Source organism: Gymnogyps californianus, chromosome 2 (genome assembly GCF_018139145.2).
Source record: "Gymnogyps californianus isolate 813 chromosome 2, ASM1813914v2, whole genome shotgun sequence".
Lineage (NCBI taxonomy): Eukaryota > Metazoa > Chordata > Aves > Accipitriformes > Cathartidae > Gymnogyps > Gymnogyps californianus.
Genome location: NC_059472.1, coordinates 92,849,688 through 92,877,513, shown reverse-complemented (window position 1 = coordinate 92,877,513; position 27,826 = coordinate 92,849,688). Strand labels below are relative to the sequence as shown.

The 27,826-nt window shown below is 45.0% G+C and overlaps 1 protein-coding gene and 1 long non-coding RNA gene across 2 annotated transcripts in view; both read left to right on the top strand.

The window, feature by feature from the left end:
- LOC127012918 (uncharacterized) overlaps positions 1 to 15,923 on the top strand; it is a 65,881-nt gene extending 49,958 nt beyond the window's left edge. Inside the window, exons 2-3 of the long non-coding RNA XR_007766040.1 lie at positions 8,027 to 8,195; positions 15,600 to 15,923. This is a non-coding gene — a long non-coding RNA (uncharacterized LOC127012918). The remainder of the gene's footprint in view (positions 1 to 8,026; positions 8,196 to 15,599) is intronic.
- A 2,790-nt stretch (positions 15,924 to 18,713) lies between these two features.
- The window catches only part of DUSP22 (dual specificity phosphatase 22), a 45,574-nt gene continuing 36,461 nt past the window's right edge, over positions 18,714 to 27,826 (top strand). Inside the window, exons 1-2 of the mRNA XM_050892628.1 lie at positions 18,714 to 18,905; positions 25,149 to 25,182. Of these exons, the coding sequence (XP_050748585.1) occupies positions 18,885 to 18,905; positions 25,149 to 25,182 (55 nt within the window). The 5' untranslated portion in view covers positions 18,714 to 18,884. The remainder of the gene's footprint in view (positions 18,906 to 25,148; positions 25,183 to 27,826) is intronic.

Sequence of the window (27,826 nt, the reverse complement as noted above, 5' to 3'; positions counted from 1 at the left end):
GTCAAATTTTCAGAAATGACATTGTAGTTGTGTCAAGAACAACCGGCAGACCAAGAACGGGAAGCCTGCAGTGCTAGAATTGTAAGTTTCGGTTAAGAAGAATAGTTAGTTGAATTCAATTGCCAGGAACTGAACTGGAGGAGGCCTGGGATGTAATTAAAAAAACAACTCTAGGCAGTGTGCTTATAGGTGCCATGTTCAACGTACCTGGAGTATCTGAAATCATTAGTTAGGTTTACTTGCTAAGTGAGACCACATTGCTACATAATTCTAAAAGGAAGAACTCCTCTGTGTTCCAAGTATAAAGCCTGCAGGAAACAGCTGTAGCTAGTTAAGGGAGAAGACTGGTAGTATAGGATAAATTAGTCGAAAGAAATGAAAATGCATGTAAAGAATAAAACCTGAGTAGCTGGTTTGGTAAAAAAAACCCAACCCAAACCAAAAACCTCACCAATGCAATGCAAACTAGTCAAAACAAACCCAAACTAATAAAGGTACATGGTGAAAAGAAAGAAAAATAACACAGCCATTGGAAATTAACAACTAGAAATAATTGATAGAGTTCAGAAAAACACATTTTAAAATCAACAGGAAGAGCTATGTTAACATTGCACTGATTTTGAAGAGACAAATTTGCTGCTCATATTTGTATCAATTTCTTGTATGTGAATATTGGCCATAATTTTAGGCATTTTGCCTTATTAGTAAAAATTATATTTACCTGCTCCCTAATGAAGCTTATTCCAACAGAGATGAGAGAGAAGAAGCTGTAGAAGTAGACTTAAGGAGATAGATATCCTGAAGAAGACTTAAGGATAGAATATAATCAAGTTATTTGTGTTGGGAGGAGAAACAGACAGGAAAAAAGGTTAAGAAAAAGAGAGAGGGAGTGATGCAAGGAGGTGCAAAATAGACCAGGAGCTGGAATAGGGAAGGATCATGATGGCAAGAGAAGATGTTAAATGAGGAGAACAGATAAAAACTTCTACTTGTGAGGTGAAAAGGAGGAGAAAGCTAAAGAAAAGGCATGAGCAACTGAAAGCAAGCTAGTGAGGAGGAAAATCACAGCATATTTAATCAGTTATCACTTGAAAGAAATTGATGGCTTCTGGTATGATTTAGCACATATTCTGTAACATCCTTAAAGCTCTCAACCAGAAAGGACACCCATTCTGTTAGACACTAGATAGCTGTAAGGACTCATCTTAACACTTTTGCTCGGCTGGGCTTTTTTGAGTGAAACCAACCTCTTTCCACAAGTATCTTCTTTCTGATCATAAATTCTAGCTCTAAGTTTACATTTTCCTTTTCCTTTTATGAAGATTAATTTTTTCATCTGAGAAAGATTGTTAAAAGAGTTTACTTTGTTCTGGATTATTTGTTCACTCTCCATCTCTCGCTTTATGAACCCACCCTCTTATATTAGCAAGTTCTTCTGCTGATCATTACTGGAATGAGTGATCTTTCTACACAGAAACATAGTGAAGCTATCTTTCATCTTTTCTTTCTAAAATGGTACCAAGAAGCTGCTGTCAGTATGAGGTCAGTCTGCTTCAGTCCTGTAAATTTCGTCTCCATTGTCTGTGGTAGAAGATCAATTTTTTCTTCCTTATTCAGACTAAAAGTCTTTTGGAAATCACCAGAAGATTTGTTTGAATGTGTTCTGTATCTCAGATACAGAGGTAACATTTTAGAGCTAACTTCAGGCTGGAAGACTAAAGGGATAGATCTGAATGATGAAACGAAACCTGGAAGTACTTGGAACACCGCAAGACAACAAACTAAAACCAAGTATTTTAAGTTCTAATTGGAATGCACCCAAAACTAGCAAAACGTTTCAGTCAGGAGCAAAGGGTGAGAAAGGCTTTGGGAAGTTCCAGCAAAAGCTGAGATTTGATTAAGGCTAATCTTGAAGTTCCCCCACCCACATATGTCACCTGATATTCAAAAATATGCACAGAAAACAGAAACTGTATGGAAGATTTTAGTTTCAGCTGCATTTCCTAGCCTTACTTACAGGACCAAGATGAAATGACAAAAGTTAATCTCATTGGTTCTCTTAGAAAGTAGGAATCTCTTCTGAAAGGCTGCAGCATAAGGAAAGATGCATTTCTTAAAAGGCTGCCCTTTAAAAGATGAAGCAGTAACACCTGTTGGTGTTTTTCTTAATTTCTGTTTAAAGCCCTACATTCATTCAAAAGACTGGATGTCCAGTTATGCTTTGGAAACACATAATAAAATGTAATCCTGGCTGCAAAGATGTTAAGATCAGCGTAAGCAGATGAAGAAGGGTAAGAGGGAGGAAATAGTGTTATCCCCATTTTCCTGAGGTGCAGTTTTTAGTATAGCCTTTGGATATGTTTACCCTTTAGACTTCAACAGGTAAACAGATACCAAAGGTAGCTTTAAATAAAGAATTCTCCTTTCACAATGTAAATTAGATGTTTCAAAGTCTTCATGTATTCCAGCTGAACTACTGTTTTCTCTGAACTAATTCATAGGAAGCTCTGCACTGTAGACCTACTGAAATGCAGGAAATAACCCCAAGTTTTATGAATCTCAAATCCAGTATCTTTGCTACCACCCTTCCTGTCATCCAGTAATAAAGATGGGACATGAGAACTGGAAGGAAAGCTAAGATCATGGAAATGATCTTAATTTTTAGCTTACAGAAAATATCTTTTTTAATTAACTGAGGAGATGAACTCTTTTAACAAAAGAAAAAATAATGGAAAGCAAAAAATTGATGATACTGTAGAATATCTTAAGTGAGTCATCAAAGACTGCAGAAAAAAACCCACACAAAATGATGTGCAGAAGTGGATATAATACCAAATATAAAGCTCAGATCTCTGGATCCCTATCTTAGATCTCTGATGACTGAAAGGAAGGGACGAGCGTAAGAGATCTAATGTACAAAGAAACTGCAATATTTAGATACAGCTTGAATATGTAGGTTTACAGAGCTGGATAAGTAAAAGATGGCACATAACAGTGAGACTGAGCTGAAGATGTTTGTGTTGTCTTGATGACTGAGATTGTGGAGAAGGTTTTTGGGAGAAAGGCTTAAAGTTCTGTCTGTGTTGTCTTCCAAGCTGATGGCTAGACACCATGAGAAAATACCGAAACAGGGTATTCATTAGGATGGCAGAGGAAAGGTCCAGGGAAAAAAATTGTGAAAGGCTAAGGCTAGCAGGGGAGAGCTACAGCGTTTTTATGTGAGATCCTTTAGCAGTAAGTGATATAAGGAAAAAAGAAGCAGAATCATTGAGCCTGAGACTAATTGAGGTTGGACGGGATCTCTGGAGGTCACTTAGTCCAAGCTCCTGCTCAAAACAGGGAGCATATCACAGTCAGATCAGGTTGCTCAGGCCTTGCCCAGTTGGGTTTTGGTTACACACAGTCTCTCTGGGCACCTGTTCGAGTGCTTAACCACCCTCCCTGTGACCAGGCATGAAACTCTAGAGGACCGTGTTGGATGTTGGAGAATGGTACCATCATTTAATTTTAAAAGGATGATTTCAGCATTAGGATAAAGTGCCAGAAGTTGTCAGTGAATGAGGTTTCAGGACTGGCAGGTCAAAGGAAATTTTGTGTAAGCCCTTGAAGTATGGCACAGAAAGAGTTGAGACTTTTCTAAAAAACTCCTGTGAGCTCTAGGGATAAGAGAACTTAAGTTTTATTTACATTAGTAGATAGACAGTTAATTCTTATGTGATTTTGCAGATGTCATCTCTTTCAATGGCCGAACTGCCCATATTTCTAACCCAGGTTTATGTCCCCATCTGTCTGAAATGTTCATGGTCAGATATCTTTCCTAATGTTTAAAGAAGGATTTAATTAAGGCCAGAATGCCTTCAACAGTGGGTCTTCTGTTTGGAGGTTCTTTTTGGCTTTCAAATACAAGATGAAATGCCTCATAGTGCGCAACCATCACCCAAAACCAAAGTCAATAAAAATGCTGTTGATTTTGGTGGAAGCAGAGTCAGGCTGACACTTTGCGGTTTTGAAAATTCTACCCATAGATGACAATTGAAACTACTCAGAATATTAACTGTGATGGAAAAAATGCATAAGTAATAATATTTGAGACTGGGAGTTACATCTCACGATCTAGTAATGCCGTGTACTTGTGTAGGTGCCGGACCAACTCAGTTTTCTCACCTCTATGCCACACACACAGAGTGACACCCTACCCAAGGCAAGGCAGAACTACTTTATTATCAAAGGGTGTCTCAGGGGGCCACAGAATAATGACACAATAGCTTGAATGTCACAAGCATACAACAAGCATGCAAAGCATGTAGCAGACTTCCAGCTAACAGCAACCTGGATGTTTATTCAGCTGGTGAGTAAAATTTATAGTAGAAGTAGTACATTTCAGGTCCTAGGGAGAGATTTGCACCTTGTGTAAGTTCTAGATTACCTGCTGGAGTGTGCCGTAGTTCCTCACAAGTTTGTGCATCTAGGCTTCACTGCCAAGGTGTCAGTGAAATAGGAGTAGTTGTGTTCTGAGGTCAAACTCCAGTCAAACTGATGTTAGGATGCCGCTAAGGTGGGTACCTGGTCTCAGGAACTGGACAGTTTTCTTCTGTTTCTTAATCTAGAAGTAACTTCAAGGCCTGTCTTTCATTTCCAAGGAGTGTAGTGCTTCTGACTTTGCTGCTGCCCACATAAATGTCACTATTTCTCCTGCATTTTTGCTGAAAGAGCAACCTTCTCTCTGGTCAGCCACCAAACTAACATCACGATAGGGTCACTGAAGGCTCACTAAAAAGAGATCTGTGTCTAAAGCCAAGAAGAGCCAAAGGCCAGTTTAAATGTGACTCTGTTCTGAAGTCATCATGGAAGAATTCCACCTTCTGTAGGAACAGCTGACATCATCACTTGCATTGGTGACCAGAGAAGGGGTTTTCCCCTGATTTTATCTCTTCCCAGCTTGTAGTCGTGACTGACTAAAGGAGGCGATATTTGATTCGGTTCTGTGTGAAAAAGTTCAGTCTTTTGCAGCAAAGACCTCCACAGCTTGACTCAATGTGTACAGGAGCACTTCCTTTGTTTCACATATATTCCAGTCACTCTGAAAGCAGTGAGTTTGCATAGAAAATATTAAGGGACATAATATGATCTTCTGGAGAAAAATTTCAAGAAGGAAAGAAGCCATCACGAGCTCTAGAGATCAGGCTGGATTTATGCTATCATGTTATGCATGAAAATAAGCACATTTATGATGGGAAATACTGAAGATGACAAATGTGAAACACCATTACTGGAAGCACTTTACAGAGTAGAACTGCCCTTGAGGTGTTAAGTCTGGCTGAATTCATAAAGCTGAACGATACCTTTGGTGAGCTCAATGAGCAGCAGATACTGCTGTACATAACAGATCCTTATTTTGAGTCAAAGTTGAAGAAGAAAGGAACAGTTGTGCCTGGTCAGACTGGTCAGATGGCATGTCCTTTTAGCCCTTTTCCAGTGGTGGCTGAGAATTAATGGTGGGGAATGGTAGGGAATTAAAAGGTAAGGTGAGGATATAGTGAAACTTTTCCAGACTCTTTTTCTGGCCTTCAGTAATGTGTAGCTCATGGACTTCCATTGCCAAAGGCTTTCCTATTCAGTGATCCTTTATGGATTTTTCCAGTTGCTTATTGAGCCCATACAGCACCTTTGTACACACTCTTTTGCAGCAAGGATTTCCACAGTTTAGCTCAATGTATAAAGGACCACTTCCTTTGCTCCAGCCTGCTCTGCGCAAGTTTTATCTGAAGCCCCTTAGCTCTTATATTGGAGAAGAGACTAGGGACAGCCATAACCTATTCACTTTCCCTATGGCACCTGCTTTAATAGATCTCTAAACACATCCTTCGTCAGCCACCTCTTTTCCATGATAGAGTCTTCTGAGTTCGTATCTTACACAGCAGCATGTTCCACACTCATGTGGAACCCATCTACCCTTCACGTTTTATTCTTCCGCAGTTTGGTCTCTAGAGAATGCAAGATAGTTAGTAAGGCTTGGAGCTGTGATTTGGGAGCAAGAAGAGGACTGGGAGGAATGGTGAGACGAGTGAGGGACAAATATTAAGGGGAAGGATAAAAGGGGAGTTGGATAAACATGTACTGCAGAAACAGGGTAATCTTGCTTCCATGTATGCAGAAAACCTGTGCTTTGGCTGTTGAATTGAGTAATGATTCATCACAGCAACAGAATAAAGAAAACAAATTTATATTTTCTTCCTCATTCTGGCTTTGCCACATGGGCAGAGGAAACCAGCCTCTTGATTTTAAGATTTAGCATCAAAGTTTTCAGTAGAGAATCAAGTGTGCATTGAAGGTGCCAGACTGATAGCACAGAGACCGAAATCCTCTGTGTAACCACAGAAAGGCTCACAGAGGCAGCAGCAATGTAGACTTCCCAAACATTGACATACAGCAATCTTATTCTGAGGGAATCACTCCCTTCCTTCCACCCACCCACCCACCCACCCACAGTACTAGAAATGGTTGAGTGACCTCTTCTATGTCAGCAACTTGTTGGAAAACTTTCAGACTTAGGGGCAAGAGATACAGCTCTGTTGATTTCAGTGAATGTTGCACTTGATGGACCGGAGCTGACTGTCACCTTTTGGTTTCCAATAGAACATAAACTATGTTGGGAGTTTTTGAAGACAGAGACATACAGTAGTTTGATTTGACTCAGCAAAATCAACCCTTTTTACGAAAGGTCTGTTTCAAATTTCTTTTAGGGGCAGAGAGGCACTGAATGTGCAACATGGACAGGATGTCATAGCTCCTGTTCCTCGAGAGTCAGTGCTTTGCCTTGTTCTGTTTCCTGATGAACTGCAGAAAACATTGTTTCCTGTCACTTGTGTTCTAAAATAATCCCCACTGTCAGAGTGAATAAACGAAAAGAGGTCTGCGTGTTTCAGAAAGCATCCTGCTGCTACATAGATTGTCCACCAAAATGTCAAGTGGAAATACTTTTTTTCTGTATGATCACTCCTATGGGTGTCAATTACTTCTAAGTGGAGGAGGCTTCAGCAAGGAGAGGACAAAAGAGCCAGTGGAACAGCTGCTACCTCTTTGTTTGCTGTGTGAACTTTTTTTCCCTTGAGCTTCTTGGGACTGGTATTTCAACCAGCATGAGCTATTGCCACCTGGACTAGCACCAGCTCTGCTGCTCAGCTGTGACTCGTAGCAACACACATAGCAGAAATATGTCTTGGGAAAGTCACAGCAGCAACTACCTACCCCAGGGGACGTGTATCCCAATACCTACAACTTCTACTAGCCCTCCTCCTTCATATATCCTTTCTACTGAAGACTTTTCTTTCAGAAAAGACAATACACAAAGCAATGTGTGGAAATGTTAAATTGCTCATCTCTTTATGTTGCTTCTCTTTCCTGTATTGAAGAGGCCAATGTATTTGATTAATATAGATGCTAGCCTTTTGCAAATACATCTGTCATAATCCTGCTGACCCCAAGATGTGGAATGAAGGTGAATCTGGTGAAGGTGTTTAGATTCATGCATTGGGTTCCTGAAGTTCTTCAAGTCTAGCAAATCTGCAGTTGCTTTTTAGCTCTGGCTTTTCAGGCATGTTTTCTGGGCAATGAATCTCTGGAACCACTTTCAGGAAAAGGGAACTTGTGGTCCAGCTACCCCAGCTCATTTTTGAAAGCAGTTTTGTTCTAGTAGCTTTTGCCTTTGTTATTTCTTTCCTACTGTGATATTTTGTGTTCAGCCCTGCAGACAACCTGGTGCCATTAAGCCACAGCCATCCTATTGTTCTGTGGTGCTTCCAATTTGCATGGAAAATTATTCATGTTAATAACTCTCCATTGTTCATGTCTTATCTTCCTAAGTCATGTCAGAGAGCTACACAATACAAGCCCTGCTGTCAAAAGGCTTCTGTACCCTTTAAGGCATGAAGTGATTTGCCTTCAGTGAATTCAAATGAATTCAAGGCTTTTAGGGACTTAGGTAAAATCAGCCAGAATTCTTAAGATTTTCTTAATTTCCCCTCAGGTCATGTTTTCCACCTTTGCCTCTGATAGCAGTCTTTGACACAAATACTTCTGCCTGTGCTACTGCTGAGCCTTGTCGTGTTTCAGAGGGAGACCACTTGTTCTGCACGGCGATGGAAGGCATTCAGCTCGCGGTGCAAGGGAAGGGTACTTTCTCAGCTGAGGTCGAGGTAAGATATTGATTACAGACATCACTTGAATTCAGCAAACAATATTTGGCCTACCCTTGCATTCGCTGCAAAGGGGTTTGCCTGTTCCTACAAACTGACAGGATAATTGCTGGTCATGTGAAGATACTGAGGCTTTTAGGTTCATTGCCATTTTTCCCCATTTCTATACATAAGGTAACGCTCTGGGAAAAAAAATAATGTTTTTTTAGCAGTTAGGTTCATGAACATGTTTTCCTAATCTTCAAAAACTGCTGACATGCTTAGATTACAAGAAAAAAGTTAATGTTTGATGGGTATAATCCAAACTACAGAAGTAACACTAATATAAGAAGCAATGTCTTGTACATAACTGCAGAAAACTGCAACATGTTTTTAGAGTATAAGGGAGTGTTTTAAAAAACATCAAAGCATCTTTTCAGTTGCTGTTTAAAACCACTCTTGTTTCTCAGTTTTTAAGCACTATCACTCAGCACTGGTTTTGCTTCCTAATGTTGATTTGCTTTCAGCTGAGCTTTTGTTTCACAAACTTTGTGAAACACACCTGCTTAAACACTTTGGCAATATGGAGCAAATCTGAAAATGGCTCAGTATCTATTATTTCATAACTGAAACCTAGTCAGGTTTCTTTTGTATTTTAGTATGATATTGTAAGCCACACAGGAAACCTACCTTCATTTCTATAGTGACTTATTCTAGAATATTTGGTCAGATATTATCAACTATATAATATATTAAAATTACTCAGTGTTGGCACCACTCCTAAATACAAGCCCATCTACATGCATTATAGCTCTATTCGGATATTAAAAGAGTATAAAATGAGTTTCATTTTCTGCCAGACAACAAATAAAGTAACCATCAAAGCAGGTGAAATAATTGAAATTTCCTGAAATGTCTTATTTCTTTATTTACAAAAAGATTAGGTCAAGTGAATCTTTTATGACAAATGGTGTTCCTGTTCCTACTGAAATCAATGACAAAGCTTCATTGACTTCACTGGCAGCATAAGCTGTTCCTGTTAGGCAGTAAAAATACAAACCCTGACTGTGCCTTCGGGGACTTCAGTGTAAATTTGCATTAATTTACCCTACCCAAGTCTAACTAGAGTTTGACTATTGCATTCCCTCCAGGTGGGTTTGACTCTTTCTGAACAAAGTACAATTGTTCACAATGAGGAGACAAAAGTATTTTTGCTTACAGAACCAGGTTCAAAGACATGAGTTAATGAAACGAAACTCAGTAAGTCTACTGATGAGCAGAACATGCAGCCTGTGTCATCAGCATTGCCAGATGGATTTCAGTGGAAATATACTGCTTTTTCACAAGTAGCGCTCTGGCAGACTACACAATTTTCTCAGGTTAAGGGGAAGCTTAGACATAAGGAAAACTAAAAACTTTCTGGTCTCAGAGACAAATACATCTCCTTGCTCCCCACCCTTCTCATTCCAATTTCCCCCAGCATTCGTATAATGGTATTTTTCAGAAATCTTTTCGCAGGATTCCTCAAACCCCAAAAGGCTCATAAAAAAAGCCTTAATTTGAAGGACAGTCCTTTTGTGGATTAGTAACTGGTTAGAGGATGAAAAGCAAAGGTGGGAGCTACTGATCATTTTTCACAATTAAAGGAAGTTGCAAGAGGAAGGCAGGGGAAGGAGACTATGCCAGGTCCTGCATTGTCCAACACATTCACAAATAGGCTGGAAGAGATGGTGGATAGCCAAGGTGGCTGATGATACAAAGTTGTTTCCAATAGCCAAAAACAAAAGCTGCCTGAGAAAGTAGCACAGGGATCTCACATCATCAGCTGACTGGGTAGTAAAATGGCAGGGAAAATACAATGCTGATAAATATAAAACAGTGCATATGGGAAAAATACAGCCCTAAAAAATGCAAACAGTTCTGAATAAGCAGTTGTCACTCAAGAAAGAGATCTTGGAGTAAAGAGATCTTGGCGTCACTGTAAATGTTAACATAAAAACACCAGCTGAACATTCAGACCAGGGACTGGGTGTGCCCTTGGCTCACAAACCTGACCTGCTGGTTGCCAGAAACTGGAAGATATAAAAGGGTAAGGAACCCTCTGTACTCACCCTGTTTCTCATAGGTGTCCACTACTTGCCACTGTTGAGAGAAGATGTGGAGCTAGATGCATCTCTGCTATGACCTAGAACAGCTGCTCTTATATCCTTATGTAAAATGAACTGTTTGAGAGAGTAGATATAACCTGGAGTCACAAAGGAAAGTGAAACTATAGAGAAGTATACAACCTGAGAACCAATGTCTCAAGTGGTGCATGTAATCAAGTCCCAGACAAAGGACCAAAGGATCAGAACAAACAAAAAAGCCTCAGAAGAGACCACAAGGAGACCCTGAATTAACCCTTGACAGGTTAGAAGTTTGCTGGGTGTTGCTGGTGCTTTAGCACAGGGGTTGACCAAGACTCCAAAATACCACAATAAAACATCACAGAAACATTTGAAGAGCTCAGAGACAGATGTGAGCAATACGTCCTGCAACTGCAAGGTGTCCAGTAGGTGCAGAAAGAGACAGACATCAGCTTAGTGAACAGAGTGTATACAAGGAAGACAGTATCAGCAGTTCCAGTAGCTCTTCCCTTGGAAAAAGACACTGGCTGAAAAGAAGATCAATGAGCTGTCAACCTGAAAGCAAACAGGACCCATCCCAGACTAGTAATTCTTATCTTCTGTGACATAACTTTACTGATGACTGTGCCTATTGTGCTGGACAAGGCATATGGGATATTATAATGTCTGAAAATGTCATTAGTTTAATGACCCTGCAGTGGAGTTACAGGTTTACATACCAACATTAGATGTTAATCTGTACTTAACTGGGCCACATCAGTGGAATAGTTTGTCAGCAGTTGATACATTGCTCAGCAGACACAGTGCTCAGCAGGAGGTGATGTTAGAAGAATGGGGATTTGCAGAAGTATGGGGAGACAGATATAGAGGCAAACAGTACAACTGAAGTCTTGGCATTGTTATTGCTTCCTGGGCTTGACATGATCCCCAAAGGTACTAAACAGTTGCTGAGAGTAGTTGCAATCATACTGATCCAGGGTGTCTCAGGTGGCCATATACTTACAGAGAAAACACATTTTTTATTATAACTTGCAGAAGGCAGGCAGGCAAGGGGCACTAAGTCTGCTGCTTAACCTGAGAACATCTTAGTGATTTACACCTATACACCCAAAGAGGCATGTTTCTTAGCTGTAAGCGTGCTCTGTGCTCTGCTTGCCACTCATCTCCTGTTCTCAGCTGTCCCACAGACCACTCACAGACAGCCCACTGAAGTGTCCTGGACATGCAGAATCCCAGATGCACTGGAGACATACTGCCAGACTTTCTAGGTAACCAGGTAGCTCAAAAGCATCTTTGGAGGGACTCTGGTGCCATGGTCAGATAGATAACTGCAACAGGCCAAAATAACCAAACCAAGTGAAAACCCTGCAAGGAAAATTGAATAACTAACTCTGGGTGATAATATTGTTGTATCAAGAGCAAGCCACCAGTACAAGCAACAGTGCAAGGGCCTCAAGAGTAACTGAATGTTCTTGGAGAATGTAGTGAATATCTTGGAAATGTAAGTATTTGGATTGTGTTTTTCATAAGTGGTATTTAAGGGCAACTATCTTAGATTTTGGCTGTGAAAACAAAATATGGAATAGAGAACTGTAGCTTTAACTGTTTTCAATTTTCCAAACACAGGAAACCTTAAGACTTATTCCATTAAGCAGAAGCTATTGGGAAAATGTCATCAAAATAAAGATCTCTGTCCAGCGTTTTGGCTGGAGGCAGGCAATGATTACTGAATACCACAGTCTACACTGAGTATCATGTGATGGTGGAGGGATGGGGAACTACCTGCTGGTACTGACCACAGCTTCTTCTGCAGCTGATTCAAAGATTCCTACTGACTTTGGCGGGTCACACCCTAATGGCTCTCAACTGATGGCTGAACATCTCAATGATGTTCACCAAGTTTCAGTGGGAACTTCAAAACTGACCTCTTTCTACTCTGAAGAGTTTTCATGGACCGTGTAAGAGAAGTCCAATGGATATCACGCTCTATTGGCTTCCTGCAGAGAGGTGTTGTGAAGGCTGTGTTCCCCTAGGATTACATGTATATGAACTGGAAGCAGAGGTTAGGTTATTATAACATTATTTTTCCATTTGAGGACACTTTGACATGTGCCCAGAGAAACGAATAGATACCTAGCTTATCAAGGGAACGCATTTGGATATTTTCACTCACACTCAGCAATGGACTATTCTTAGTAACTAATAATATACATGTGCCTTGCAGCATGCTTTTTGATAGCCCTGTTTCTATTCTTTAGGGATCTACTATTTTACCATATTTCCAAAGAATCCTGGATTAAAAGAAAATGTCTTACTCTTTTTATAACATGGCAGTTTCTCACAGTGAAAAATAAATAGAGCTGCTGCTAGGACCAATTTTTTTTCTTATATATGCATTGGAGGTAAAGGTGTCAGGTTGACCTGGTAAATATGTGCAAGTCAAAGCAGTATAAATTAAGGCTTAGAACTGACTGCTATAAATGTTAAAGAAATTATGTATTTTTTAACCACTTAGTGAAATCAGAATTTTCAAGGCCTATTATTTTTTCTGTCTCTTATTTTCTAAATGTTTAAACCAAGCACCCCACAGCAATCCCAGTATCTGCACTTCATTTGCAATCCATCATGAGTTTTAAGGTGGAGTCATTTCTTTTAAAGCCTGAAGTACATACAAACAAAAGTAGCTGCTGGCAGGTTTAGAGACACAGAAGTGCAGTAATTTGGTACACGGTTGCCATGGCAGCTAACCTACATCTAAATTATCCTATACACTTTTCTCAGCCATTCTCTAGCGTTGTTCCTCCTGTCTGAATTGTCGGTTCCTTTTTTTTTGAGACCTGCCTTCTGCAAAGCCCTCCTTTGTGCCACTTTGGCCTCATCTGCTGGCTCAGCCCTTTCACCCTGGCGTACTCCATATTCTGTTGATATTATCCGTTAATGGAAGGGGAAGCGAGAGGAGCACGAGGCAGAAGGAGATGATGGCCTTCCAGCTACTCTGCCTGTTGAGAGCAGCTTCTTGAAAGCTTTTTGCTGAAGTAAACCACAGTGGTAACTCCCTTCAGTTTCAGGACTTAAAGCTTGCTGAAACATCACTGATTTTGATGAAGTTACTGCAGATTCACAGTGACATAGTAAAAGCCAAATTTGGCCTTAAGACAGTGAATTTATGAAATGATGAATGAATTCTGCTCTGTGGATACATGGCAGTAAATCAGAGTGCTATCTCAGCTATCCAGAAAACAGGCTTTGAAATGCTTTAGCAATGTTTATTACCAAGTAGAAATATTAAAAGAATGGGCAATGAGTCCTCCAAGCTCTTTCCCTTCCATTGACCTCCCTCTCAGCACAGTTAGAAAACAAGCCCAGTGCTATTTATAAATTTTAAGGTTTTGTTATTTATTTCTGGTGAAACAGTTCCTTTCTGTCAAATCACTCTATTTCAGAGGAAAGCCATTCCGCTGGCTATTTCTGACCAATCATCCTTTTTATCTCCCTTCTTGCCACCTCCGAGCACCAAGTTGTGATGCCGCTTCAGGGGAACCCAGCCCAGGTCTTACCAGTTCCTGACAGATCATGGATAACTGACATGCCTTCTGCCTATGGCTGAATGTGAGCTCAGGGTTTAGAGAAAGTGAGATCAGAAGAGAAGAAGTAGAGAGTATTTACTTACTTATTTTTAACATAGTAAGCTCAATGTACTGTCAAAGCAGAAGTTTTGTCTAATTTTTAAGAAGGTTCAGTTTCGGTATCAGTTTGGTTGGTTGTTAGTTTTCAGGCAATTGCCTAGAAGACGATCGCTGCTGCTGAAGACTTGGCATTGCCAGATACATTTGCATGCAAAGTCAAGAAGTGGGGATTACTCAATTTATCATCCTCGTATCACAAAGAACTAGAAAAATCCCCAGATTTGTAGGATTACAGGCCATGCTAAAGTGATCTCTCTTCAGGGATACTGAAAGCTATGAGATTCAGCAAGAGCTTTTTGCTCTTATTTTCTGAGTTCATTTATTCAGTCCAGTGATCTCAGGATAGCTTGCTTTTTAAAATGGACTTTCAAAATATTAAAAACAGTGCAGATACTAAGCGCAAGGAATAAGATCTTGAGAAGAAGCGTGGCCAGCAGGTCGAGGGAGGTGATTCTCCCCCTCTACTCTGCTCTTGTGAGACCCCACCTGGAGTACTGCGTTCAGCTCTGGGGCCCCCAACATAAGAAGGACATGGATCTGTTGGAGTGAGTCCAGAGGAGGGCCACGAAGATGATCAGGGGGCTGAAGCACCTCTCCTATGAAGACAGGCTGAGAGAGTTGGGGTTGTTCAGCCTGGAGAAGAGAAGGCTCCAAGGAGACCTTATAGCGGCCTTCCAGTACCTAAAGGGAGCCGACAAGAAAGCTGGAGAGGGACTTTTTATAACGGCAGGCAGCGATAGGACAAGGAGTAATGGCTTTAAACTGAAAGAGGGTAGATTTAGATGAGATGTAAGGAAGAAGTTCTTGACTGTGAGGGTGGTGAGGCACTGGAACAGGTTGCCCAGAGAGGCTGTGGATGCCCCCTCCCTGGAAGTGTTCAAGGCCAGGTTGGATGGGGCTTTGAGCAACCTGGTCTAGTGGCAGGTGTCCCTGCCCATGGCAGGGGCATTGGAACTAGATGATCTTTAAGGTCCCTTCCAACCCAAACCATTCTATGATTCTACGATTCTACGAAGTGACAATGAATAAACACGTTATGATGATTTAGGCTTGCTGAAGACCTGCCCCCATAAATGCATTATGTGGTAGTTTATTAAAGAACAGCTGAAGAACTAAAACAATCCTTCTTTGGAATAACTGGCAAGAGACAGGTCTGGCAACAGTATCAGGATTCCCCCTCTAGACCTGTGGAGAGGAAAAGGATATATTATACATCATGGTAAATGTTTAAGAGAGAAGTGGATTTCCTCCCACTGCTTTTTAATCTAGGTATGTTACGCTCTCCTACTCTAATTTTTGCTCTTTCACTGTAAAAAGCTGCATGCATGCATGCAATAAAATTCTAATAAGGGAAAGCACTGCAGGCTGAAGTAGGCATCCTGAAGGGAGTCACGAAACTCGAAAATAAAACAGAGAATCACACTTCCCATTCAGAAGAATGGGAATGCGTGACACTTCCCGTTCAGAAAAATGTCAGATACTAAGTTAGGTATACGTGTATTCCATCTGTATGTATACAGATATATGCATAACAATTTCACATGAATTGCTCATGCACAGTACTTTTCAGAGCTCTCTGCAAAGGTCAGAAATATTGTTATTTGCATTTTAAGATGGAGAAACTGAATTATGGGGAAGTGAATTGATGAGCCCAGACTTCCAGCATATTCACCACAAGGCCTTCCAGTTATCATGGACCTCTTGGCACAACACAGATCCCTGCAGTTATCAGGCATATTATTTATTGTTTATCCTTTTTTCTCACAAAAAGAAGCTACTTGCCAGAGTTGCTGACAAGGAATTCTTTCACTTTGGGGGCAAAATGTGTTTAGTAGTTATTATGACAAGCCATGATTCATACCTTTTGGACCTCAGTCGTATTTTGCATGGCATGAGAATAAAGCAAATTACATTCTGGAGAGCTTTGCCAATGAAATATTAAAGCCAATATCTGTGATAAAGCTCACTGCTATGCTTTTCAGCAGTATTGAGGGGGAAGGGAGAAGTGCAGTACATTAAGTCGGGTGGCTATCCTTCCTGGCCTTACAGAGAGACCGCTCTGATGTTTTTGAGGCTGATGATGACATGATACAGCCCCCAAACTCTGTGGAGCCTCAGGGAGGGAGAGGTTCAGGAATGGTTCAAAAGCCAAATCAGTGTCTCCCTGGTGTTCCCCTGTTCTGCTGTGAGCTGAGGCAGGGCCAGGCACACTGCTAGGTCCAAGAGGCTGGGTGTGGGTGAGGTGGAGCCAACGCCCTGATCCCAAACGATCCAGGCTGAAGCACGTGTTGGCTTCCTACTGCCCTGCTGGCACGGTTCCATGGGGGAGACCCAGGTATGCAGAAAGCAGCGGGGGCTGGCTCACACCGAGCCGAGCCTAATGTGAGTTGAGGTGTAGCTCGGCAGTGCTCCCAGGGCCACCCAATTCAGACAGAGCAGAAGTGGCCTAGCCTCAACAGTCCATGCTGCTTGCTTTCCTCTTACAACCCCAGGATAAGATTATTCAGCAAACCTCTTGCTAGCACCCTGCCTCCTCGCTGGTCACTCGACACACAACTGTCACAGCAGCTGGTGCTAAACTGTCGGCCAGCTGCAGACCGCTCGGTAGCCCGTCCTGCCTCAGCTGCCCTGGGCTGCGCTCCTCCAGCAGCGCTGCCCTCAGGCGTGTTCCCTTCCCCTGAAATTTAAGCATCTGTGGTTGATGACATGGCTGTTTCAAGGTGAGAGTTTTCCAGCTTTCTAGGCAGTTAAACCGATGGTGTAACTTCTGTTGGCTTTCAAGCGTGTCATTGGCTTCTACGGGAACAGCACTGGTTTTTGAAGATGTGGCAATCCAATGACAAGCCCCTGCTGAGGCGGCTGGTCCTGCTCGCAGTCTCTGTGTGCGCTGGTCTGACCGCACGGGGAGCGGGCTGTCACCCCCCAGCTTTCTACGGGGTTCGTTCTCTGAACAACTTCGGTGTTGCGTCAGACAGGTGTTGAGGGTTGCTTAAGGAAAGGGGCACAGAGGTACTGTTGAGGGTAGCGTGGAGGATGTGCGACCGCCTCTTTGGCAATAGCCGGCGTTTGATTGCAACTGGAGGTTGTGAAATCGTTCCCTTAGAGTTTGCTTGTACTGGCAACCACTGCCAGAGTAAGAGTCCCCTGTCACTCATCTATCCATCATTTCAGAGTTCATCCATCAATTATTTGATACCTGGCTTTGCTGCCTGTTGGCTTTACCCTGTTCTCCGTCTTTCACCCTTCCACTGCCTACCTTGGGCTGCAGATGCCCCTGACCTGCCCAGTCCTACCGAAGTGTGCCCAACAAATGACATCTCGACATTACTTTTTATACACATTTCACACTGATGCATGTATAAATGCGTAGGGAACCTGATGGTGGCTACACAGCAGCATCTTTCTTTGTTTTGCATTTGAGCCACTAAGGATTTCACTTTATTTGGGGTGTGTTACTGAGCTACTTAATGGGAGAGATCTTATGTAGTAATATCCTGTCCTTGCATATTTAAACTGTATGTATCCCTTAAGTCCTTGCCTGCACTCCCTATTATATTAACTCTTCAGGGTAAATTTCCTTCACTAACCACCAAATCGCCCATCACCACACCTCCCCAAAACACATCCCTGTGGCTAGCAGGATATGGCTATGTCATGTCATGTCATGTTTAACTGCGCATTAGGGAGCAAAGCATAGGTTTGGAAGGACCGAGCATGGCTTTGAAGCCATGCCTGCCAAGACTCTGCAATGAGCATCCTTCCCTGCTTGAGGAGGAGGGCTGGACCAGGCGACCTCCAGAGGTCCCTTCCCACCTCAGCCAGCCTGATTCTGCAATGTTTGCTTCAAACTATTTGCTTTCTCCTCTCTGTTCGTCTCGGTTAAGGACGCGAACGTACTTTGTGTACTTGCCAACCCGCCGCGCCTGCAGCGTGGCTGGGATCAAAGAGCAGGAGACCAAGGCACCGTGCTGTGACAGGGCACAGGTCGCTTTGCGAGGCCCTGCTCTCCGTGCAGCCCGGGCCTCATGCCTGCAGCCAAGCGCCTCTCCTCGGCCCAACACCTGGGCACCGGCACGCCGGAGAGGAACAGGCTGGCAAGCGGGAGGCTGCGGCGGCAGCCCTGGCGCCCAAGGCCTGGTGCCCCCCGCCAGGCAGGCGGCTGCGGCCGCCACGGCCCGTTTGAGGTCGAAACAAAACCGGTTTCCGTACCGCAGAGGCAGGCAGGCAGTACCTGCCCGCTCCAGCACGGCGTGCCGCAGCCCTGCCCTCCGCGGGCGCACCGGCAGCAGGCGGCTGATGGCGGGGAGCCGCAGCGCGGCTCTGCAGGGCGACGCCCGCGGGAGACGATCCCGATCCCGGTCCCGGTCCCGGTCCCGACCCCGCCGCCGACGCTTACTCATCCCCTTAGGAATGGGGCGAGGCCGGGCCGCGCCGGGCGCCCGCTGGGTGCCGCCGGCCGCTACAGGTGGGGCAGGTCGGCGGCGCGGGGGTCGCTGGGACGTGTAGTTCCGTCGGGCGGGCGGCGGCGGGGCGGCGCGGCGGCGCGGACTACAAGCCCCAGGGCGCCCGGCGCGCCGGGGCTTTAACCGCACGTGGGGGCGGTGGCGGGAGGCAGTTCCTGGTGGCGCGGCCCCGCGGCTCGCCGCTCCCGGGGGCGGCCGAGCGGAAACCCGCCTCCCGCCGCCCGGCAGCCAGGAGAAAGCCCCGGCCAGGGCGGGGGGAGATGCGCCTCACCCTTCCCAATAACGGCAAGCCGCGGCCATCCTTAATTAACAATTAGCTCGTCCCCAGTCACCCCCGGCAAGCACTGTCCCATGCACGCTGACCCGCCGCCGGCAGCTCGCTAGCCGGCAGCCGACGGCTCCTCCCGCGGTGCTGGCGTGCGGGTCGCTTTAGCCATGGGGAATGGGATGAACAAGGTAACGCCGCTCGTCGTTGTTCCTGTGCGTGAGTGCATGTGCGCGGGCGAGGCGCAGCGGTCGCCGGGGGTGGCGGTCCCTCCCCGCGGGCTGCTGCGGCGCCCCCTCCTTTGTCTCGCCCCTGGGCGGCGGGCGCCGCCGGGTCAGTCTGCGGGCGCCCGCTTAAAGAACAAAGGCCAGGGCAGGAGAGGCTTTTTCCCTTCAACTTTGGGGTCCCCCGCCTCGGGGCGAGGCGGGAGGGAAGCAGACCGTGGCTGCGCCGCTCCCTCGGGGCGCGCCTCCTTCCCAGCCGCAGCGCGGGCAGGGAGGAGGCGGGCGGGCAGGAGGGGGGCCTTGGTTTCGGTGATGCTCGCCCGGGCTTCCCCTCCCGGGCGAAGCGAGCCCGCGGGGCTGGGGGCGGCCTCGCGCCCCCAACGGCTCCCAACGGTCGCTAACGGCCGCCGTGCCCCCCGGCGCTATGCTTCAGTCAGCCGCAGCGCCGGGCCCTTCCCCGCCGCGGGCCGGGGCCGGCTCCCTCCTCGTCTGTGTCCCCCCGCTGGGGGTGCCCTGGGGGGCGGCTTGGGGCAGAGCCAGCACCCCCCTGACTTGCGGCAGGACCTGGAGCGTTGGGCTGCCAGCCCGGCGAACCCACCGAGCGCTGTTTCAAATCCTTTAACTTCTCCATCGCTTGCTCCCCCTCCCTGAAACAGGATCGCGGGCGCTGGCCCGCTCCCCCTCGGGGGTCTGCCGGCACCGGCCAGTGCGAGCTCCGAGGGCGCAGAGCAGCCGGCGGATACGGGCTGTCGCTGGAGGGCTGGCCCCAGTGCTGGTAGGACAGGAAAGCGCTTGGCCCCAGTGGAGATCGCAGCGAGGAAGGAAGATGGATCTGTTTTGCAAAGGGTGTTGGCTTTTTGGCAGTGGGGGCTTATTGGAAGCGCCGATTCCCCTGGCACGTTGTGGTGGTTATCAAGGGACAACTGTGATTTTTCTCAGTATCTCCACCTCTGTTTTAAACCCAGGTTTGAAAGTGTGGTGGTAACTAGCCTTTTATATATAGCTTACTACGAGGAACAGAAGTTGAGTCATCTCTTCTGTCTGACATCCTGCTTTGAGTACTTTGGGAGTAGCTTTGCTGTAAGCGTGGCCTCCAGCAAAGCGGAGGAGAAGACCTAGAAATAGCTCTTCACACGTTGTCCAAGTCTGACATCCTTGCCCCTGGAAGTCAGATTGGTGAATGTCCAGAGTGCTTAGCGTGCCACCTGGGAGGTGAAGCCTTTTCATCCTATGGATAGAGACGTTGAAATAGAAACTTTAGGCAGGGGAAAGATCCGGCTGGTTAGTCCAACTGAGTTAGCGGGTGGGAGGTAGAACCTCCCTTGGTCCTTCTCTCCATTTTTGGTTTCAGAGTCGGGGGATAATGTTGTGATATGTAGCCGCTTCTTGGAGGTACCTTCTAGGAGCAGCCAGTTAGGAAGAAACACAGCTGGAGAGACTTCTTTTAGACTTCTGGTATGTTTGTAGTATTTTTCTGGGAATGTTTGAAATGATCAAAACATTTAGAGGGACAGGATATGGGATGCTAAAGTTGCAATGGCAGGGGGGGAGGAGGCGGGGAAGGACAATTCTCAACCCTTTGAAGCTTAGCACTCTTTGTCTGCATTACATCTTGCTATGGTACCATGTGGGCAGGAATTGGCAATCTGTGACTCCAGGCAATTTGGTCATTTTAATTCTGTTAAGTGTTGCCCTGACACATACCAACCGGAGCTTTCGGGACAAGCATAGCACTACTTTGATTTTTCTCCTCCCTTCTTATAGCTGTATCCAAGAGGTTGAAATGTTCAGCAGTTCGGGAGGAGCTGGCTCCTTTAAGGAGGCTACAACCACATTGGGTACTGGCCATCAGGGTTTATTTTTGTAGGGGTCCCACGTGTAGGTCTGGTACTTGCCACCTTCAGAATGTGCCCCTGGATCATCTGTTCCTTTTGATCTTGTGAGTCAGCAAACGCCAGAGGGGCAAGGGGCGGCATGGAGTCATCAATGCCGATGTTTGGGGGTATTTGCTTGACTCAGTGTAGTCTAGCAATACGAATTGCCTTAGTTTCCAACCAAAGTGTGTTTTTTGTGGTAGAGCTATATGCGGACCGTGGAGAAAATAAGCAGCTTATCCGATGGTGGATTATTTCGTTTAGGGAATCTCTTTGTACTGATGCCAGGGGAAGAGGATTAGTGGTGACCTGTAATGGGTATGGTAAGGAAAAGCTCCAGAGATTGCTACAGCTGCTGTGGCTGCTCTAGGATGCTGAGCCTTTCTCAGTGGCATGGTCCCCTCCTATTTTTCTGTCACATGATATTGATGTGTTTTGTAGCAAATAGCAACTGCATCTGACTTTATGTGGCTATTAGTGCTGATGAAGGGCTGGAGGCCTGGCATTCTTTTTAGGTGGGGTTTGTCTTTTGTTGCTAGTTTTCTCTGTAAAATTAGCTGTGCTTAGTTTTTTTTCCTTAAGCCCACCCAAGCCTCCTGACTTTTCCGAAATTAAACTGAAAGCATTGGTTCATAAATACCCTTCTTATTCTGCTCGGAGAAGGAGAATTGGCTAGTGAGTGTGCATTGACTTAGCTACTATTAATTTTCAGTGCTTTACCTTTTTTTTTTTTTTTTTCCTTACATTTTATAAGTACAGGATGAGTAAAGGAGTCTGACTTAGGAAATTGTCTGGGTGGCCTGATTTGTCTTCACACTTAATGTCTAACTTTGACTTGTATTCAAAGTTCAAGTTGAAGTCTGTGGTTGAAAATTACAAAGATGTTTTCCAGGAGCCGAAGTCTAGTGGCTGAGATGGTGACAAGAGATTGCAGTACTTAGATTTGATTATCTGTGAACAGGATATGCTTAGTGAAGAGTTCTTACTGGGTTTTAGTTCTTGTTCGTCCTGTTACAGTTAGCTGCCCGTTATTCATGCAGACTCTTCTGAAGGGGCGAGTTGAGTGTTATCTCTACAAAAAGGGCAGATAAACCCTGTTCGTTGTAGGAGTTGATTCATAAGAAATGTAAATCAGTGTGGATAGTTAGAGCTGATGCAACCAGTTCTATGGAAGCCAGCGAGGCTGTGCCAGTTTACGTCAGCGGTGAATACCTTTCCCTGACCCATGCCGCTCTCCTGTACCGCTGGACAAGGTGGGCTCATCTGCTCCTTCTACAGCACCTGGCTGTCTCCGCAGAAAGCCTGATGAACTTCTCCGGAGTGCCCATCAGTACTAGCGCATCTAGAAGGAGCGTTGGGCAAGGAATTAGATGCTTTATTATAAGCATGTGTCTGTATAGGAAACAGCGGCAACGTAGCCCTGTAAGTCATTTTCCAGAGAGGTGTGTTTTCAGAGAGGACTGATGAGAAGTGGTAGCAACTGGAGCAACTATCGTCCATTGCAGGGCTCTGCCTTTGTGCAAGGTGGAGAACATGAGCTGTTCTCATGCGAGGTATGAATGAAGACAGGCGTTGGTGTCCCTGTTGCTTGGTTGTGTGTTCTCCTACATCTGTTATTTAGTCCGTGATCATTTTCTCAATGTTTCGGATGATATAAAGAGGCTACTGTTTTTATTCATAAAGCAGTGGTTGAAAAGTTCACAAAAACAACCACCTTATTTTTCTTCTCTTCTGACTCCCAACCCTTCTCTCTCACACGCCCTTAGCAGCCTTCGGCCTTCATTTTGTGCGACCCAGAGTTGCAGTTACTGAAGGCAGTGTGAGATGACACAGCTGAAAGTTCCCAGCCGTAGTCTAGTGCTGAAGTATTAGTCAGCACGGCATGAAGATTCACTTCTTTCCAGGTAGCTTTCACCCATAGTAATGTTTCTTGCTTCTAGAATGACTAGGACAATAGGGGTAACATCTGTCCTTGGTTGCACAGTGTCCTAATTTCCTATCTAGCATACAGCGTTGCTTCATGATGCACAAATGCAAACTTCTGGATTTTTCCTCCTTTGCCGACAACAATCTAAGAAGCGTCATTTTTGCAACCCCCCAGCGTTTCTTGGTATTTTTAATTTATAACATCTAACCTTAATGACTGTGACTGGAATTTAAGCTTTTATCCTCTCTTGAGAGCACATATTTGATGCAGAAATACTGTCCTGGAGTCTAAAATGCTATAGTCTACAGTAGTGGTGGTGTGATTTGAGATTTGTGCTGCAGATAGGAAATACCAGACAGCTATTTAAAAATATCAGAAAGGCTTTTTAAATTTTTTAATTTTTTAAGCTTAAGTTGAGGGAGCTGGCTGGGGTGATCTGGTTGGTGAAATTTGTTCATAACTTGACTCTCTTTTGCTTTAGAGCATGTTTTTTGTTTGCAGAATTTGGCCCTTAGCAATGGCCCTTGGGTACTCTGCTCTTTGGAGCAGCTACTGGCTTCTGATTCCTAGCCTGGGATGCTGGCCTTTGGGCTGCACTTCTAGCAGAGTCATCAAGTGTGCTTAAAATAATGAATCAGCCCATGAAACCATGAGTCTTGTCATGTGGAAAGGGACAGCAGAACTTTGTAAGGGTTCTTTTCCCTTCTTGATACCCTGGCATTGGAAACTGCCCCACTGTTTTTTTGCTGCCTTTGTATCAACATTGAATTTGTACGATGAAAAATGAAGAGGCAGGGAAAGGGGAGAAAGCTGTCTGAGCTTATTTGTGCAAAACTTACAGGTGCCTGTTTGTACCAGACTAAAGAACCATTTTCTTGTCTAGCTGGTGTTGTCATGCAGCCTTTAATTTGTAAGCCGTTCAGGGTACAGCAAGGGTCCTAGAGAAGCAGTCTTTCAATATCCGTGGCAGAATTGAGCCCTGTGGTTAGAGCTGGTATGACACAGCAGGGAGAAAGAGATCACCCAGCAAAGCTGAGAGGGAGGAATGTTTGCACAAACCGAAGCTGCAGGGAGTGTGAGAAGTGCTGCAGCCCTTCTGTTTTCTGCAAGGCTAGGTAAATAACAGTGTACATGATGTTTTTATCGGATGGAAGCCCTGGCGTTAAGGCAGGTCAGAAGCTATTTTGCAGGCCCTTTTGCCGGCCTGCTAACCTTTGCGTGGTAAGCTGGGTCGCCTTTCAGCAGGAAGGCTGCAGTGAAGTGGAGGCTGGGGCGATAATCCCCGATGAAAAGTCCTTCATGACTTTCGGAACTTCGCGGCTGCTGGACCGAGCAAAATGGGTGGAGTTTTCCCTTTAAATAGCTGCGCCCGAGAGACTGTTGCTGCTGTTGTGATGACACTTGGGTGTTGCTAAGGCTTTAGGAAGTCAGTGCTGACATATCTGTATTGATGGTATGCTCTGCATGCACCAAAGAAAAATGGATCGTATGGTCTCACCACCACGGTTCTGGTCTCTTCAAAGGATGTGGGCGTGGGTCAGAGACTTCAGGTGGCCGAGAATGAAATTCTTGGCCAGAAAGTGTGTGTTCGGTGTGCCTGGGGGGTTTTCATGTCCTTAATGCTGTTCCCAAGTTGGGAGGGTTGTGAGAGGGTGGGAGGGGTAGCACTGCAGTGTCACCCCCCCCTCTGTATGTGTGCATGCCCATGTCCTCAGACTGCACAGGCTGGTCCTCAGGCTGACCTTGAAACTCCCCAGTTAAAGAAAGTCCTGTAACTGAGACCTGTGCAGGCTTCTGGGAGTGTTGGGGTGAGTGAGTAGATCTGGGAGAGAAACATGCAACTCGAAGACTTTCGTCAGTTCTCTTTCTATGTCAATACACAACTCGTTGTTTGCAACTCGTTTGATTACCTCTGTGGAAGAGCCCCACAGTGCTGCAGCCCTGACTTGCATGTCTTTGCACTTCAAAAGACTTGAAGGATGTCCAGCTTGCTTAGCAACTTTAGGCAAATCACCGTTTCTGTATGAAGTTTCATCATTAGTTAAATGAGGGTAACTCTTACCCTGCTGCGGGGGAGGGGGGGGCGGGGGACAGGGCAGGGGGAGGGGTGTGTTGCAAGGCCCACTTCGTATTTGTGAAGCACTTTTGCTGTCCTTAGAGAGCCTCCATTATGTGAGAGTCTGCATGATTAACAACCCCTAGCTGTCAACGAACGCTCTCAAAGCGCGGCGTACCTAGAGCTATGTAGTTTGAGAAGGTTGTAAAGAGACACAAAATGTCAGTGCTTTTTAGATTGCATTTGACAATAGTCTGCTAAAGTAGTATGTTCCATCCTGTATGCAAATTGAACTTTGTCAAATTGTCTTACCACAAGATATCTATATTTGATACTATATTTCTTTCTCACAGATTCTGCCTGGCTTGTTCATTGGCAACTTTAAAGGTAAGATTAGTTTTATCGTTATCTCTAGGATTACTTAGCAGGGGTCTTAAGGTGTTGTTTCGCAGGCCTACGGAATTCTCTGACATCTCTAGAGCTTCTTTAACCCCGTCTTGCTTCATTTCTGGATTCACCTGGTAGCACTTAAAGAAGAACTTGTTTGCTGTCTCATCCATGTGCTGTGCTGCAAGTACTTTAAGAACAGAAAAATGAATGCCATCTCCTTGGAGCATGCTTCAGCTGGAATTCCTAAACATTGGCCTGCCTTAAGCGATTCCTGTGCTTGGCAGGCAAGCCTGTGAGCCAGGCAGATTCTTTGTAAGGCTTATTTCAAGCCCTCCTTATAAGTAAAGGCTTAGTATGCCTCCCGCTCATTGCTTTCATTATTTTGGTTATTTATAACAACTGCTAAAGAGTTCTGTTATCACTGCTTGCAAGACTGATAGGTCTGCAGATTGCTGTCTGACCACTGATACTCGCACTGTCCGTGTCGCGGATGTAAGATTCTCTGGATTTTTTTCCTTTTTGCATGATGTTTATTTTTTGTGTACAGAAAAACAGAACTATATTCAGAAATCACAGGAAACTTTATGTAGACATCCAAATAAATGATCTGTTCTCAAAGCACTCTGTTAGCTGCAGTTCCAGCTGACTGTCCCTATTCAGAAGTAAACCAGTTGTGCCTGTACAGTGGTTTTGATACATGTAGACCCTGTATTTCCTATGCTTGGGTACAGCAGCAAAGCAGGACTCATAGGGGCTACTGCGATATCTTGTCCTTCCTGGTCTGTCTGATAGCAAAGCTGGTCTGTTAAGATTGAACAACATCTGCATTGGATTTGGTGCTGCACTTCTTCTCTGCCTCATGCCCACCCTTCCTTTCCCCCCCCCCCGCCATCCCAAAACCTGTGAGTTCAGTGGTTTTTGCTGACCCATGTTGCTGGTCCACTGCTTGCTGCCCCTTGGGAAGTGGAGCCGATCACCTTAAGAGGCAGCCTGGAAGTACATGTGAAGTTAAAAGCTGCCTTTTGCCACACTCTGATGCAAACATAAGTGCAACAGCTAGTCTGTGAGAGGGAATTAATCATGCTATGGTAAGGAAAATGAGAGGATGGAGGTGAGTTTATACTGGTGGAAGTAGGCGATGAAAGGAGAAAAAAGAAAGCAAGCAGGAAAAAAGGAAAATAAGGGCAAGAGGATAGTTTTGAAAACACTTTGGACAGACCACTGCATGGGCCAGTGACAAAACTAACTAACTTGGTCACAGCCATGTTGCTTCCTCTTTTTGTTTTCTTTTTTTTTTCTTTCCTGTCAAATAATTTAGGAGAGGGGCGGGATGGGAGGATGTTTGATAGTGGAGTCCTTTAGGTTTCAAGCTGTCTAGCAGGGTGGGCAGGATGGGCCCTGGGAACATGGCTCTCAATCTGTCCCTCTTGCTGTGGCCGTCCTGCTGGTAAGCCCTTGACAGTCCGCCCAGGGGAGCGAAACTCAGCCAGAGCATCTGTTTCTTGGTGCAGTTCTGTTTTCAGCTGATGAACAGTTTGACCAGCTATGGGGAGTTGGCCAAGGTTGCGGAGTGAGTCAGCATCTCTGCCGATGCCAGGGCTTGCGACCCTCTCGCTCGTGCTGCTCTGGCCACTCAGCTGTGCGCCTTGCAAATGGTCCTTAAATGGCATGTCAGGTCACTTCTACACGTAGAGGCGTGCACATGAAGGTGGTGTGAGTGGGCAGTGTTTCTGGGAGTCTAGCTGGAAAAAAGCAGAGGCTGAAATGCTTCAGCCACATCAGTAAAAGAGAGTAAGCATGGGTTGGCTTTAATCTGTGGTTGTGTTATGGAGTCTGTTTTTTAAACTGATTAAAACACAAACAAAATGTTCGTTTATTTATTGCTATGACCTTTGCTCACATTGCATTTAATCATTATGTTCTACCATCATGAGTATCTGTTGTTATACTCTCAAATTAGCTGCTGTATCTGGAGAGGAAGAGAGAAGATTGGTGTTACAGTACTTCACTGATACTGAAACAAAAGCAAACTTTTATAATTGTATCTTTTTCTGCATCCCCTGCCCCTCAACACGCCCCCTGCCTTGCTGCTTAAGAGCAATTGCAACGAGCTCTCTGTGCAGTGAAGCCATCTCATTTAGGAACAGGCTGTTGGTTAATCACTAGTGTATTTTTCTGGAGGAGTTTGATTACCATGTTCTTGGGGCATGTTCTGATTTGTGGCACATTTTCAAAAAGTGACTAAGGAATTTTGAAACTGCCATAAAGGGGATTGTTGACTGAGAAATACTCAGCAGCATATACAGTTGGGATTGGTTTGAGTATCCTGATTTGGGCAGCTGAAATGTCTAGATACTTTTAAAGACATGGGTTTACAAAATTATTTCCTATAATGCACTTCTGAGCAGTCTCCTATTTCTTCAGCTTGAGACCGATAGCTTGAATTGAGTAAAGTTGCATCTTGTCAGTAAGAGGAGTAACACTGAATGCCTGGCCTTGTGCATCTCGCCCGGACACAGGGCTGAGGCTTCGTGGCACCCTCCGAGTCTCTGTGCAGGGGCTACAGAGGAGGGAGCTTCTCCAGAAGGTGAGTCAGGGGAATCTCTCTGAATCGCTCTGATCTACCCTCTGGAGGATAGCC